Raw genomic sequence first — 15,995 nt, forward strand, 5'->3', positions numbered from 1 at the left:
AGACGCAACGTATCCAAACTTGATTGCTTCAAGTAATTGTTTTGTTGTTTTCTTCAAAAATTATATTTTTTTTTTACAATTTCAAAAAATTAAATTTAGATTCCGTCCTTGATACATCAAAATAGTCTCACATTGCTTGGTAATCAAGGCTAAAGATACTAGTTTATATACAACATCCACACCTTTCAAATCATCGAGATATTTTTTCTACAAATGACAAAACTGTAACGGATTAGTCTCAAAACGGACAATCCTTCATAGATATAAACTTGAAGTCTGATCGAAACAAATTCTTTATATGGTAATAGTAAGATAATAGGTTACATAAGTAAATTTTAGACAATGACTCTAATATTATTTTTATTTTTTTCTGAGCAAATATTATAAACACTAATTATAACATGGACATGTGCCCCAAAATCAGAACTATACGAGTTTTAAATCTTTATCTTGTTTTTGTTTTGTCAGATATTTATTTTATTTTTCTCTGTTCACATAATTTATAGTTATTCTGTTATTGACTTGATTCAGTGAACAATAATAAACATCAACAACATACAAGTGTAGTGTACGATTCAAATTAACAAACAAACCTACCAAAGGCTATAATTGTAAAATCAACAATAACCCAAAAACAAAACAACTTGCAAATGATAGGGACAGTAAAGTAATTATACCTTTCTTCATGTTTGAAGTTGCTCATAAGAACTTTCCCTTTTCATCTCAATTCTCAACTCATAGCTTATAAAATCACATTTTCATCTTCACTGTTCATTTACGCATTTCATCAAACACCTTCCAATCTCTAAATTCAAACCCATTTCATTCTAATTAATCATCATAATCACAATCAGCTCTTAAACCTGTAAGTATAACTAACCATTCATTGTAAATTTCCATTCAAATAATCTTTACCCACCAACTTTTATTTTTTTTGAACACCCACCAACTTACAGCTTAGACTAATCTCTTTCAAGATCTATTATTACTATTATTATAAAAGTCTTGATTTTTAATATTCCCAATTTGTTTGATTTTTTGGGCTATTGATATTTGATCATACATATACACATGACTACTGGTAGAATCCTAACTAAAACCCCATTGATTTCTGGGTTTTCTCCAATTAATAAGTTTAGTGATTCAAGAATGATGAGTGTATTGTCCAGATCAAGCTATAGATATTATAGATGTAATACTAAGATTGTAGGTTATATACATGTGACTAGTTTGAATCGGCGAGATTTTAGTGTTCCCGATTCGAATGGGGTTCAATCTAGGAATTTTAGCAATATTTTTTGTGTTAATATTGGTAGGGTTAGGCCGAGGGTTGTATCATTGATACCGAATGTAGCTTCGGATTTTAGAAACCAGTCTACATCGGTTGATTCTAATGTTAATGACAAAAGCTTTGAGAATATTTTTATTCAAAGCAGTTTGAATCCAAAGCCTTTGGTGTTTGATAGAATTGATACTGATGATCAAAGTAAATTGGAGGAAGTTGATGGATCGAAAGTAAATTTAGATATTAAATTGAATGATTTGAGTGAGAATAAAGATGAGAGGGAGCTTTCTGAGATTGAAAAGGAAGCTTGGAAGTTGCTTCGAACGGCTGTTGTTACTTACTGTGGGAATCCAGTTGGGACTGTTGCTGCTAATGATCCTGCTGATAAACAACCTCTGAATTATGATCAAGTCTTTATCCGTGATTTTGTTCCATCTGCGCTTGCCTTTCTGCTCAATGGTGAAGGGGAAATTGTCAAGAATTTTCTACTTCACACATTGCAATTGCAGGTATATATTATTGTCTTCAACAACTCATTTAGCTTGTTACTATCTACTATTCTTCTACAAAATAGTTTCTCCTGAAGTATGTGTAAAATCTTACTCGAACTTTTGAAATTAAATGGCCTTTTTGCAAATTTAGAACTGTTAGAGAGATTCAATTCTGTCAGTGCTGTTAATTTACATATCGTATTATCTGTGTAGATGCGGCAATTTAGCTTTGTTACGACATAATAAATAATAGATGATGTTGCTTATCTAATAATTAGACAGTTCAATGGATCAATGGATTTTAGGGATGGATTGTTTCTTTTGTGTATGAAAGAAAAATAAGGCATGATGCGTCTGATTACCTCTGTTGCTTTTCTCATTTTGAATTGTCTTACTATATATGTCATTGTTGAAAACTTGAAATATATAAATGTAAAAATGTTCTCTACCAATGAATGTTTATCATTATTTCATAGAACCTAAGGAAGGTCAGTTGTGAATCGTGATTAATAGCTCATTTACTCAGTTTCACTAATGATGCTGGTGAAGCTATTATGAGACTTAGTACGCTTGTTTCTCATTTAATATTTGCTTATATTTGCCAGAGTTGGGAGAAGACTGTTGACTGTTACAGCCCAGGGCAAGGGTTGATGCCAGCGAGCTTCAAAGTTAGAACTATCCCTCTTGATGGAAGCAATGAAGCATTTGAGGATGTTTCAGATCCTGATTTTGGTGAATCAGCTATAGGCCGTGTTGCCCCTGTTGATTCAGGTATTTATTTATTCTAAGACATGGTTCTATAACATGAAAAGTTATTGTACTGTCATTAATATGTCATATTCTTTTGCGGGGAGAGTTTTATTATCATTTTTCTTTTCAAAATTTTCTTCACCTCGCTTCTCATTTCTAATATCCAGCTTGAGGCCAAAATTTTAAATCTTATGTGGAAAATTGTTGTCATCAGGATTGTGGTGGATTATATTGTTGAGAGCATATGGGAAGTTAACGGGTGACTATTCATTGCAAGAGAGAGTGGATGTCCAGACAGGCATAAGACTGATCCTTAAGTTGTGTCTAACTGATGGATTTGACATGTTTCCTTCTCTACTAGTCACTGATGGTTCCTGCATGATTGATAGAAGGATGGGAATTCACGGTCACCCTCTTGAGATCCAGGTAAGCCTGTTGCTCGCTATCACTGTTTCTATTTGGAAATATTTATATCATTAAATATAGGCTTGATGTAATTACTTGTAATTATCCTTTTACTGATTTTAATCAAACACTAAATTCGGTTTTCTCACAATTCTCTCTTCCTCTTTCCTATGAGGCATGAGCCATGTTTTCTAACATGATATCAGAGCAATGGGCAACATTTCTGCTGCATTCGTTCTTTCCTTCTTTTTCGATTTTATTGAGGGAGAAAAAAGTGTCAATTTTTTATTTTTGCTTTCAATTTATTTATTTATTTATTTTTCTAATACAAATATTTAAATCGATCTCGGTTTGCATTCTTTGTCATTTCAAATCTGTTCGGCTTGTACTCCAATTGATTGCTACATTTAATTCCCCCCTTGATTTTCCTCTGTTATGGTTCTGTTGGGATTATAATTTTTTCCTTGTTCGTTCGCCAAATCTCAATATGAATCAATCTTGAACAAACAAAGAGCGTGGTAAATCCTCATCCAATTGAATAAAAAACACAGATAAACAAATTGAACGCGAGAAATGGATAAAAGTTTCTTCCGTAAGTTTTAGCTTCTGCCTTATAATATTAGTGGTTAAGCTTGGTTCTTTGTCTCTTGTTGCCAAGTGGTTAATCCTTGAGTTGTGGGTTTTTCTAGGTGGTTAAGCTATACTTGCATAATTTTTACTTTCATTATATTGTACATCCCAAGCTAGAAGTTTTTTTTGAACACCAAGAATTTAATGTGGTTCAGTCTTAGAGACCTACTCTGGAGACAGAGCACAAGAATCAAGCAATTGCCATAGAGTTTTCCCTCGGTCCATTGTAATACCCCTTTTGATAAACAGTTACAAGAATCACCAAGCCTTTTCCACTCTCTTTCCTCACAATTTCTTTTGACCTCTCAATCTCTCTAATCTTCTTTTCACAATGTGAAGAGTTCATGTGAATATGTCTCATATCTAGATTACCCGCATAGAGCTACTCTAGTTTATTTATAGACCCCTGAAAACAAGTTACTGCTGAAACAATAAACATAAATTTTTTAATGGCCATTACCTAATTGTAACAGACTGGAAAAGAATTGGAAAAGAATTATAAAAAACTAAATGTAATACTGTTTGGAAGAGATGTAGCATAATAACTAAAGCTAGTGGCATCCTAAAATGGGTTAACATTTTTTCATCATTGATTGGATTCTACCCATTTCTTTCCCTTTTCTTGCATTTCAGAATATATAATTATTTTTCTTATAAGTTTGTGTTTGAATAAACACAGGCATTATTTTACTCAGCTTTACGCTGTTCTCGTGAGATGCTGATAGTGAATGATACAACTAGTAGTCTGGTGGCTGCCGTCAGTAATCGTTTGAGTGCACTCTCCTTTCACATGAGAGAGTACTATTGGGTTAACATGAAAAAGATTAATGAAATATATCGCTACAAAACGGAAGAGTATTCTACTGATGCTGTCAACAAATTTAACATCTATCCAGAGCAAATTCCTTCATGGCTCGTGGACTGGATATCTGAGGAAGGTGGATATTTCATCGGAAATCTGCAACCTGCTCACATGGACTTTAGGTTTTTCACACTTGGAAACCTTTGGGCCATTGTCTCTTCTTTAGGGTCAAAAAGACAGAATGAGGGCATTTTGAATTTAATAGAGGCCAAATGGGATGATATCATTGGTCAAATGCCTCTCAAGATATGCTATCCAGCATTGGAGGGCGAGGAGTGGCGTATAATCACTGGTTGTGACCCCAAGAACACGTAAAATTTCTTGTTCTTTTTGACATTGTTTTATTTTCCAAAGAGTAATGCTACCACTACAATCTTTCTGATGCAAACATTCACAACTATTCATGCATGTGTACCATTGAAATAAACAGTCATAGAGTCAATGATCCAACAACTTGCCAGAGTTTTTTTTTTAATCAAAATGTTTTGGCAATATATTTTTATATGCTCTCCTGCCTCATGTTGGAAATTACAATAATAGTTTCTTGTTCTTTTTTACATTTTATTTTCGGAAGAGTAATGCTACAACCACAACCTTCTGTTGCAAACATTCCCAACTGTTTCATGCATGTGTACCATGAAATTAACAGTCATACAATCAATTATGCAATAACTTGCCATACATTTTTTTTTTATCAAAATGGTTTTGGCCGTTGCATTATTCATACTCAATGTATTTGTTTGTTATGTTCTCTCTTGCATCCTGTTGGAAATTACAATAATAACTTTGTCTAACTTCTTGCAGCCCTTGGTCATATCACAATGGCGGATCTTGGCCGACACTTATCTGGCAGGTGAGTTTGATATTTTTTTGGAAAATATCGTCCTTAAGATGATGATTCGTAATTATTATTATTATTATTGCACTTACCTCCCTCGAGATATGTTTAATTGACACATAGACCCCATGTATTTTGTAAGTCTAAAAGATATTGACCGCTCCTCACCTACAGATTCTCCTCTATTATTAAAACTAGGGGAGGGGAGGATGTGTCATTTAAACAAAATTGAGGGGAGACCTGTGCAGTGTTTCCAACAAATAACGGCAACGGGTATTGAGTATTCATTTAAAAATAGAAGGGGCGTATCAGCGTATCTGCTATTCTAGGGAGGCGAATGCAATACCTTTTTTTTTATTGCCGTTATTATTGGGAAAAAAAATTATGTGGCTTTCTTTTTATTTGTCTTCTATACTGATTAAGGAAATTCAAACTTGGAAGAAGCCTATATTAGTTGTTTTTTTCATTCTGTCTTTTTCAATTGTGCTTGTTATGTCAAAATCCAAGAAGTAATTACTTCCTGATTTTGGTCTATTGAAGCTTTTATGATTATGGAAGAATGAAGCCTTTTGTCTTAATGAGCTGACATGATGTCTTTAAATTACAGTTCACTCTAGCATGCATCAAGATGGGTAGGTCAGATTTAGCACAGAAAGCAGTTAATTTAGCAGAAAAAAGGCTTTGTGAGGATAGATGGCCAGAATATTATGATACTAGAAATGGGAAGTTTATTGGGAAGCAATCGAGGTTGATGCAGACATGGACTATAGCTGGTTTCCTTACTTCAAAGATGCTTCTAAAGAATCCAGAGAAAGCATCTTTGTTGTTTTGGGAAGAGGATTTTGAAATTCTTCACAATTGTGTCTGCATGCTTAACAAAACTGGTAGAAGGAAGTGTTCACGTTTTGCAGCAAGATCAAAGATTCTTGTTTAATAATGACATGTCTTCTTCTTCTACAGTATCTGACTGGTAATACAGTTGTAACTCTGCATGGTGGAGTAGAGTTGTTTATGGTTTTGAACTTTGAAGGTGGCTCACTCACACACACCTCATCATAGTACGATGATGGACTTCACTTTTCAGAATTTTATCTGCATAATAAATAGTTCTGTAACATCATTAAATATGTGGGGGTAACTCATTCCACGTAGATTGTTATTCCCTCAATGGTTTTTTTTCACTGTAACTGCATGTGCCATGTGGCTTCACTGTGTATCTGACTACACCAATAATAATCACATTGTTTTTCTTTTTTGAATAAAAGAACTTGCATATTTATTTCAGTTAGAAATTGCATATTTCTATATTCATTACTTTGTTGGTAGAAGTACTATATTCATTACTTAGCCTTAGCCTGTGCTTGGTATTACGGTGGGTATGTCAGAGCCACGATGACTCACCGTGATTTTACAGAAATTATAGAACGTAGCTTTTGGAAAATCACGATGGATTACCGTAATTCTGACATATTCACCGTGATACGAAACACACACTTATTATCTCTAAGCTATGCTTATTATTATTATTATTATTATTATTATTATTATTATTATTATTATTATTATTATTATTATTATTATTATTATTATCAATTCATGTATTCAAATTCTCTTATCTCATCTCTAATCAGAAAGTGTTGTAACAAGCATATAAGCTATAACATTATCTAGTAAATAAATTTGCAACATTAATAAGATAAAAAAATGGAAAGACAAGATAGATCAGAGAGAGATTGTGATTGATGAATGAAGAGAACAGAACTGGCAACCATCTATTAGTACTCAGTCTTACATACATGAACAGTAGCTTTCTTTGCCATCTCAAGTTAACTTCTGAACAAATTTAGGCAAACAAAAGCACATAACCTTTCCAAGGTCCAAAAAGAAAACCAAAAAAAATTTAAATAAATATTAAAAAAAAAAAAAAAAAAAAGGGAACAAGCAACAACAACCTGTCCTTTACATTACACATTAATTTTAGTATTGCTACAATCTCAACTTTAGCAATGCTCATGACATGTTTGCTCTAAAAAGTTGAATTCTAGTGTCACCAAGTCTTAGAGAGTAAGTAGCTTTTTTGTAATCGGCCCAAGTAAATGTTCTGAAGAGAGAGGGCCTGTGAGGTGTAACCAAAACTGGTGGAGCAACAATGGAAGCATTTAGAGGTGGAGCCCCAAAATATGCCATTGACATTCTAGTTTTGTATGAGTTTGTCATTGCCCTATGTCTCACGCTTACAAATCTTCCATTTGTCATAACCTGTGTGTCATCACAATACACCCACAGAAAAAATCAATCACCTTCCATTTTATATTTACATGTCATGAAGCCCTTATTTGTTCACATTCATGATCTTTATGTAAAATGTCAATAGATTGATCTCAATTGTATAAAAATGAAATCAGGAAAAGTTATTTATTGGAAGTTTTGTTTCATTTTTAGAAGATTTAAAATTGATTTTGGAGGTGTAAAATTGGTTTTGTTTCTATAATTTGTTCTAACCTTTTTCTTTTCGATAATCGATAATACATTCTAACTTGAAGTTGGAATTTTGAACTTTTACCTCTACAATTCATTTTTTTCCTTAAATTTATTCGATTAGAATCTTTTCATTTCTCAAAAGAAATAAATGACTCCATTGAATTAATACGCTTAATCGATTGATGTGTCCCTTAAAAATACATATCCCTAGCTAGTTTTTATAACTAGCTATATAGCACATTAGTGTGATTATGAACAGAGAATTGATAATAATACTAAAATTTCAAAACAATAGACATTAATTCAATAATGCATGTCATTTCACTTCAATTCCTATCAAGTTGAAAAAATTTCCCCTTTTTCATGCAAGTGTGTTGATATATAGATACATAGAACAGGCCCCTATTGAGTGTGAGACCCTCTCTTTTATTATGGTATAAACAAAATGCATCAAGAAAAAGTGTGTGGGGTTAAAATGACATAAAATATAGAAAGAAATTAAAAACAAATTATTGATTGAAATCGTTTAAATTGTAGATGGTAAAAAGTAAGAGATAAATAAAGATAAACATATACAATATCACACAGCGTTTCAATATTTTGAAATGAACGTAAAGGGAAAAGAATAATATAAGTAAAAATATACAGTGTTACATACGATAGTCGATATTATGTAAAAGAAAACATAAATAAGATATGAAAAAAAGAGAGTTGGGTGTATGAATAGGAACATACCTCAAGGACATCACCTACATTAACACAGAGAGCAGAGGGGTCAGGGTTAACAGGAATCCAGAGACCATGTTGAAGAGAGATTTGAAGACCAGAAACGTCATTAGATCTAAGAATGGTCAAAATCTGAGGGTCAGAATGCTCCCCAAAGCCAACATTGTTGGAATGTGACTTGTCCTTAGGTGGGTAGTGATTTAGCCTAAGAACTGAGTCACTTTCAATATCCTTTATTAAACTGCTGAATACCTTTGTATCAGGGACCCCCAAACCCTCTGCCATTAACTCTAGTATCTCACATGCCACCTCTTTCACTGCTTCTGTATATGAACTCACTCTATACCTATAGTATCATCATCATCATATTCATATTAACATAGCTACTAAAACATTACAAATAACAGTACTCAAATAAGGAAACATGTTAGTTGTTACTATTATATTTAGATGAACGCTCAGTGTATCGGTACACTGTTGAGGTGGATCATTCTGATAGGTTCAATAACTCATAAACACAATTTACGAATCTATCAGAATTATTCACTTTAATAGTATACTGATATATATCTAAATAAAATATGTACTGAAGAATTCACGGTATATTTATCCCTAGCTAGAGGCAATAAATTAATTTGTTGATTATATTGATTTTCCTAAGCTGGTTGGTGGTGACTAAGATAGAGAAGTAACTGAACTCAAGCTTTGTCAGTGACACTAGTACTCTATCTGCCTCTTGCCTTGACTACTCACTGCTGCATTTCCTTTTTCTTATAGTAATTTCTTTTTTCACCTTTACTCAATATATCATGCTTACGAACATTTTTTTACGCTTCTAACTCAGTCTTACAAACTCGACTTGTATAGTTCATACCTTTGCAATGTTTTTATTGCGGTGGTACTAGAGAATGCAAGTTCTTATTGCTAAAAATTCTTTACAAAAATAAATATATATACAACTACTATATGATAAAGAAAAAATAGGATGGTCCATAACAAAAAAGAAATATTGTGGTCATTTATATAGGGGAGATGTTGAAACTTTGAAGCATATCCGTTCTGTTTCTTTGCTGGTCAGAGAAAATACAACTCATAAGCAGGTGTAGTAGTTTCAGAACAAAAAGTTAAAACTATTCAATCAACTATAAGATAAGATAGTCACATGAATAATATATTCCGATCGTCTTAAATATTAAAAAAAAATTGAGTCAATAAAAATTGATGTATTTTCGGACAATAAAGTTGAATCAGATACATCAACTTTTATTTGATTAAATTTTCTGAATATTTAGAAGGGAAATGAGTATTTATCTATATGCTACTCAATTAAGAAACTACTATAGCATATGATTTATAATGAAATAAAAATATGGTGTATATAAAGATAAATGTGTGCATGATCTTGCCACTACCTAACTCTCCCTTATATAGACTATAGTCTTATATTACTATGGCCACCCTCCAATATCATAGAAAAGCCATATATAATTAATACATCTGTTTCTGTATACAAGGCTCTTTTAATAAATTCACACATATTAGTAGTAAAGTTGAATAATTTGTTATATACAATATTAAGTTTGTTAAAAAAATTATTATGAAGTCAACATTAACCATATAATTAAACTTTAAGTCTAAAATAAAACAAAAAACTTAAGAAGAAGAAGAAGAAGAAATAATTGAGGGTCTACATTTATTATCTCACTTTTAACTTAAAAAACTAATGTAGTTCAAATGAAGTCTTATAAAAAAAAAAAAGACAAACAAATTTTATTTTGCTTATAAAAATAAAGACACAACTTTTTAAAAAAAGTTCTTGCATATAAGGAGAAAACTACTTATATTATATAGTTCTCATGACATACCTGAAGTTAGGATCATCATTGGAAATAGTTTTGGATATTTGAGCAATAGAAGAAGTATTAGCATTGAGAAGAAGATACTCAACCTCACCAATGTCACCATTAAATCCTATGTTCTTACAACCATAAGCAGGTGAAGCTTGTTTCTTTTGACTCATTGGTTTTGCAAAGAAATTAAATCCTGCTTCTTCCATTTTATCAATAGTTTCATCACTAATACCATGGTTTATCACCTTAAAAAAACCATACTCTTCACTTGCTTTCACAATTTGTTTTATTACTTCACACCTTTCACCTTTAAGGTCCACTATAGGAATAACATCACTTGGTAAAATTGTTTCATTCCTAATTGGTTTTGGTGATGCTAGCACCATATTTATTTATTTTTTCTTTTTCTTCTAAGTTATAGTATAGATTATAGAACTTTGAGAGTTAGATATAAATGTGTATTTTTTTTTTTTTTTTTTTTTTGTGTTAGCTAAGTTGGTACTATATAAATAGATGTGAGGAAAGAGAACTAGAAAGAAAGAGAGAATTTTTTTTAGGAAGAGTATGTGAAGGATATGAACAAGGGAAGAGAAGTGAGTGGAATGGATTATTACCAATGGGGTATATTTATATATAATGCAGCAAGAATAGGAGTGGATGGGGATTAGAATAATTTATAAATGTAAATACACCTATTACCACAATAATTGATCTATTTACAAAATAAATGAAACTTTCAATTTCCAATGCAATAGAAAAAGAAATAATGTCCTTCAAAAAAAAAAAAAAAAATTAATGCCTTGACAAAAAAAAAAGAAATAATGCTATTCACCAAAAAATTAAAAAAATAAATTTTGTCATATTTTATCTTCTAATTAATATTATGTACATAACTTTTAAATCAATATTTTTCATTTTCATTTATAATAACGATTACACCAATATTTATAAGGTATTTTTAGTAAAAGTAATATTCTTTCTATTTTATTAATATATTTTTAATCTATATATATCAAATAATTAAATAAATAATTGATTATGGTGCGCGATGGAGGGAATAATAATATTTATATAATAACATTTGTTTACAATATTAAATTAATAAATTTTATTATTAAATTAAATGAAATATGATGAAACATATTGATTAAATGATAAAAGATAATTTGTTTATAGTGAAAGATTAATTTTCTCGTGCACAATATTAAAAACAAATTATTTATTTTTTATTATGAGAATAAATTTATGGTTAGAGAATAATGTTCATTATAAAACATATATAAAAGACCTTTAAACTTATAATTTATTTATAGTTAACTTCTTCAAAACTACTAACTGAACTGAAACTCAAAATTCTTTAAATAAATTTAAGACATGTCTAGTGATTATAAATTTAAGACATGTACTCTTTTTAAATTTTTAGAGTTATTTTTCTATTTTATTTCATGGGGATTAGGGGATTTGGTATGCTTTATAATGGAAGTACAACTAGCAAAATTCTAAGTTAAGGACATTGACTTTCTACACTCTGTCAGGTGGACTGATTATAGCTTTTTCACTTTAATTAGTACTATTTTATACTCCCTCCGTCCCAAAAAGAATGACCCATTTTGAATATATGCACTATTCATATATATTGTTTTGACCATATTTTTCTACTAATAAATAAAAATAAATATTAACATATAAGATGTTGTTAGATTCGTCTCGATGAGTATTTTCAAAATATCAATTTTTTATAATTTTTACTATTATACAATTAAAGATATTAGTCGTCAAAGTTATGCATTGGCATGTGTGTTTCGGTCAACTGGGTCATTCTTTTTGGGACGGAGGGAGTACTATCTTAATCTGTATAATGTCTTTCTTTGACATAAATCTTCCTTTTTAGTTAACTTTACTACTGTCCTTTTGACTAATCACTTCACTTTCTCTCCCCTTTCCTTACCAACTTTCACGTGCAAGCAAAAATATTTTTACTTTTTATTTAAGGAAACCTATGATGAACATCTCGGGAGTACTCTTTAAAAATTTTAAATAGTATATTTTTATGAAAAAATTATGAAAATATATAAATTTAATGTATTAAAAATTAAAATGTTTAACTTTTTGAATAAATAGTTTTTGAAAATATAAATTTTTTTAAATAAATAATTTATTTAAATAAAATCCTTAAAGAATGTTATAGGGATGCTCGCTAGACTCTTTATTTATTTAATTTAATGAATTTTAAATTTGACTTCAAAAACATAGCATTAGATTTGATTAGTTGTTTAATTCTTATCTTTCTTTTTAAGAATGAGTAAATAAACCACAAATAATGAATTAGTTTAAATAGTAAGGATTTTGGACACCTTAAGCATGTTGTCAGAAGTTCGATAATCATAGTTCATGCATGTGGATAAAATTCAGTTAAGATGAGAGAACTCACCTTATGTGCCTACAAATTTTTCGACAAAGATTAGTCATTGTAAACGTTGGTGAAAACACCGGCAAGAGTCGAATACAAAGACTTCTCAAAAGATCATACATAGTACTACTCTTGTTCAAACACGATTTAACCGTAGAGTTTTGATATGATCTGATGCATTAATGTTTATAAAATTATTAAATTTGTAATATAATGAAGCAGAAAGCACCATGTTATAACTTACCACAAATATACACTTGCTTTAAATATGGAGCTCTCCCGTGCTAAAATAATGGACATTTGGAGACAAAACCTTGATGTTTATGGTTACCCATATATACCATTTGCCAGATAACAATCTCACATGTCCTTATCATATTCAAGTGCCATTGAGTAGTAAGTACTTACATATCTTTAATGGGTCACAATATATACCATATTCAAATTTAAATGTTACACATAGCTAGCTAGTACTACATACATACATACTTCAATTGTTGGTTTATACTTCGTTTTCTTCATTACCCTATTTGTGCCCAAATCCATAAAGCATCAATATCTTTCAAGATGCAATCCTTACATTTATGATTCTTCTTCCACTTTGAATATTTGAATTGCCATGTGAGTGTAATATGATTAGATGATGGTGAATATATAAAAGGTCCCCATTTCTAGACAATGCAATAAAAAAATTTCACCACCAAATATCCAGTACACTGGACCGCATAATCTGGTTCGGGGGGACAGTTCTGACATCAAGTTGTTTCAACCTCATTCCGATTTCAATTGCGAGGAATCGAACAGTGATCATCCCTACCAAGTCCAACTAATTTTGTTGATAAAATCATTCTCTTTAGCACTTCATTATTTAATCCTCTAAGGCATGCAAACAATCAAATCAACATTATATCCTAAATTTGATCTATGTTAAACAATCACACGAGGGAAGACAAACATTTTGAAAGGGACGCTAAATATGTTGGTGTGGTGTAGTACAATATTAGCTAGATAAGTTTATCGAAGAGAACAATAATTGACTAACTCATAGATTTAAAAATACACTCCAACTAGTATAATGCACACCTAGATAGTCTACGACCAATTAAAACCACAGAACATACCTTTTGTTAATTTTATTTAATTTAATTTTGTTGGTTGACTGTGTTGTTAATTAGAGATAAGCATGCTTTTTTCCATGCAACATTTTATCCCATACTTCAATGTGCCAAATATTACTATTTTAGGATACACTAATTAAAGTAAAGTAAGAGAAATTAGAATTAGTGCGAGAAATTTCCTCTCAGTTTCTTTCTTCATCCATAATAGTATATCACGTTTTATATGTTAGTGGGTCTAAACTTGGAGCAAATACACATTTTCACTATGTTTGTTTAGGTAGATTTACAAAAGAGAGAAATAAGAAAGAGAGAGATAGCAAAGAAATTAATTATTTCTATAGTTTGGATGAGGAGAGAAATAAGGAAAGAGAGAAATATAATGATTAGTAACTGCCAAAAATAAATCTCTCCATATTAGGAGAGATTTGTGTGACAAGTAGTGAAATAAATAATTTTACAACAATACCCTCATTCAACTAGTTTATTTTCTTGTAAAAAAGGATAAATTTGTTATTTTCTCATTTTTATTAATTTCTCTCTTCTCACTTCTCTATTCATCCAAACCATATAAAATTTCTATTCAATTTCTCTTCTATCTCTCTTCTCTCTTATTTCTCTCTTCACTATTTCTCTCTTCCCTATCTCTTTGGCATCCAAACATAGTGTTTATTTTTATGAGGTATGTGCTGTCACATTTTATGTGGTTTCAAATTTCAACTTTCAATTCAACGTCACATGGTTCCGTAAAGTTATATATACATATATATGTTTTACATATTTAACAAAAAAAGTAATAATTAGAGTGGACACGTGTCAAATACTCATGTGGCAGGTCTTAGGATGTTAATGAGGTGAGGATTGAGCAGCAAATACTTTACTTCTCTCTTTTCCACCTCTCTTTTTTCGACCATTTGAAATATTTCTCATTTTCATTTTCTGTTTTGGAGAATATTCTACGCTAATTCACGCTGATCCTCACAATTTCTGCATATCTACTAGTCTTAAAAATCAACATAATTCTATTATTTTCAATCAAACTTGTTGTAAAAGAAAATAAAGTTTAATCATAAAATAAATACAAAAATCAATATATTATTTTGAGTCTTATGACAATAATAAATATCATATATAAACGAAGTCTCTACGGAACGGGGGATAAAATTCCGTCCTCATCGTCAAACCTCTCACAGAGGGGATTTCTCCTCAATCTCATCCTTTGGGACAAATTTCTTATTTTCGGGTTTTCAAGCAGAACAATCCCTACATAAATCATCATTTATAGATCAAAATTGGCAGTCCTAATATAGTCTACGATAAACCAATACTTATAAATTGCTTAAAACTTCAACAATTAAAGACATTGTTGTATTTGTATTTGTATTTGTACTTTGACTTTTGACATTTTTATCCGTTGAACTAAAACGTTAATGTTTGTTTTCTTAGTCTTGGTCGAACTGATATCATTAGGTTAGGTTAGAAGTAATATCATAAAGTCCTACTGGTGGCATCGATTATTTTGCATAGAACATAGATAATATGCTACTACGTATTTTCCACCGCAGAAGCCGTTTTAAGTAGAGATGTGTTGGGTTGGGTCAGAAACAACTCAGAAGTACTCCATTGCAGTGCTACTGGGTTAGGGGCCTCCTAGCTTGTAAGTAATGGTTTTGTAGAAATGGGGTCCCAATAGAGTCCTATGTGCCCTATCAATCACCAATCATCAATACATGAGACGGAATTATTATATCACACAAATTATTGCTCATCAAAAGCAATAGTACATACTATATGCGTGTCTATTGGTTGGTGAGTAGTGAGTAGTGACTATAGCTAGTATCTAGTAGTAGTATTAAATTTAATAATATTCTCATTTTGTAAGTTTGATTTAGAGGTCAATTCAAAATTTTAATAATATGATATTAGAGTCTATTTAAATTTTATTGGATCTCTTCGGTCCCGAGTGTGAAATCCAACTCTCATTCAAGGAAGCGGATCGATGATAACAACAGGCCAGAAAGAAATAGAAAGCGGGAATAAGGTCTTAGTGTAGTCGATGTCCTTTTTCAGAGTGAACCCCCTTGGTTGGCGACAAGTCTGACCTTCTATCTCTCAATCTTGCGTCGACACTTTCTAGAAGATTTAAATAAGT

General features: G+C 31.0%; 2 protein-coding genes across 2 annotated transcripts; one reads left to right on the forward strand and one right to left on the reverse strand.

Moving 5' to 3' along the window:
- Positions 1 to 532: 532 nt before the first annotated feature.
- On the forward strand, positions 533 to 6,525 carry LOC123907232 (alkaline/neutral invertase A, mitochondrial). Its single transcript, XM_045957413.1, has 6 exons — positions 533 to 1,794; positions 2,382 to 2,547; positions 2,741 to 2,952; positions 4,241 to 4,734; positions 5,228 to 5,276; positions 5,869 to 6,525. Exons 1-6 carry the CDS (start codon positions 1,072 to 1,074, stop codon positions 6,193 to 6,195), a joined length of 1,971 nt encoding a protein of 656 aa, XP_045813369.1. The 5' UTR covers positions 533 to 1,071; the 3' UTR covers positions 6,196 to 6,525.
- Positions 6,526 to 6,986: 461 nt separating this feature from the next.
- On the reverse strand, positions 6,987 to 10,786 carry LOC123907234 (gibberellin 2-beta-dioxygenase 2-like). Its single transcript, XM_045957416.1, has 3 exons — positions 10,334 to 10,786; positions 8,478 to 8,814; positions 6,987 to 7,520 (listed from the first exon to the last, which is right to left on the reverse strand). The coding sequence occupies exons 1-3, from the start codon at positions 10,702 to 10,704 to the stop codon at positions 7,272 to 7,274; spliced, it is 957 nt and encodes a 318-aa protein (XP_045813372.1). The 5' UTR covers positions 10,705 to 10,786; the 3' UTR covers positions 6,987 to 7,271.
- Positions 10,787 to 15,995: the final 5,209 nt, after the last annotated feature.

Source organism: Trifolium pratense, linkage group LG2 (genome assembly GCF_020283565.1).
Source record: "Trifolium pratense cultivar HEN17-A07 linkage group LG2, ARS_RC_1.1, whole genome shotgun sequence".
NCBI lineage: Eukaryota > Viridiplantae > Streptophyta > Magnoliopsida > Fabales > Fabaceae > Trifolium > Trifolium pratense.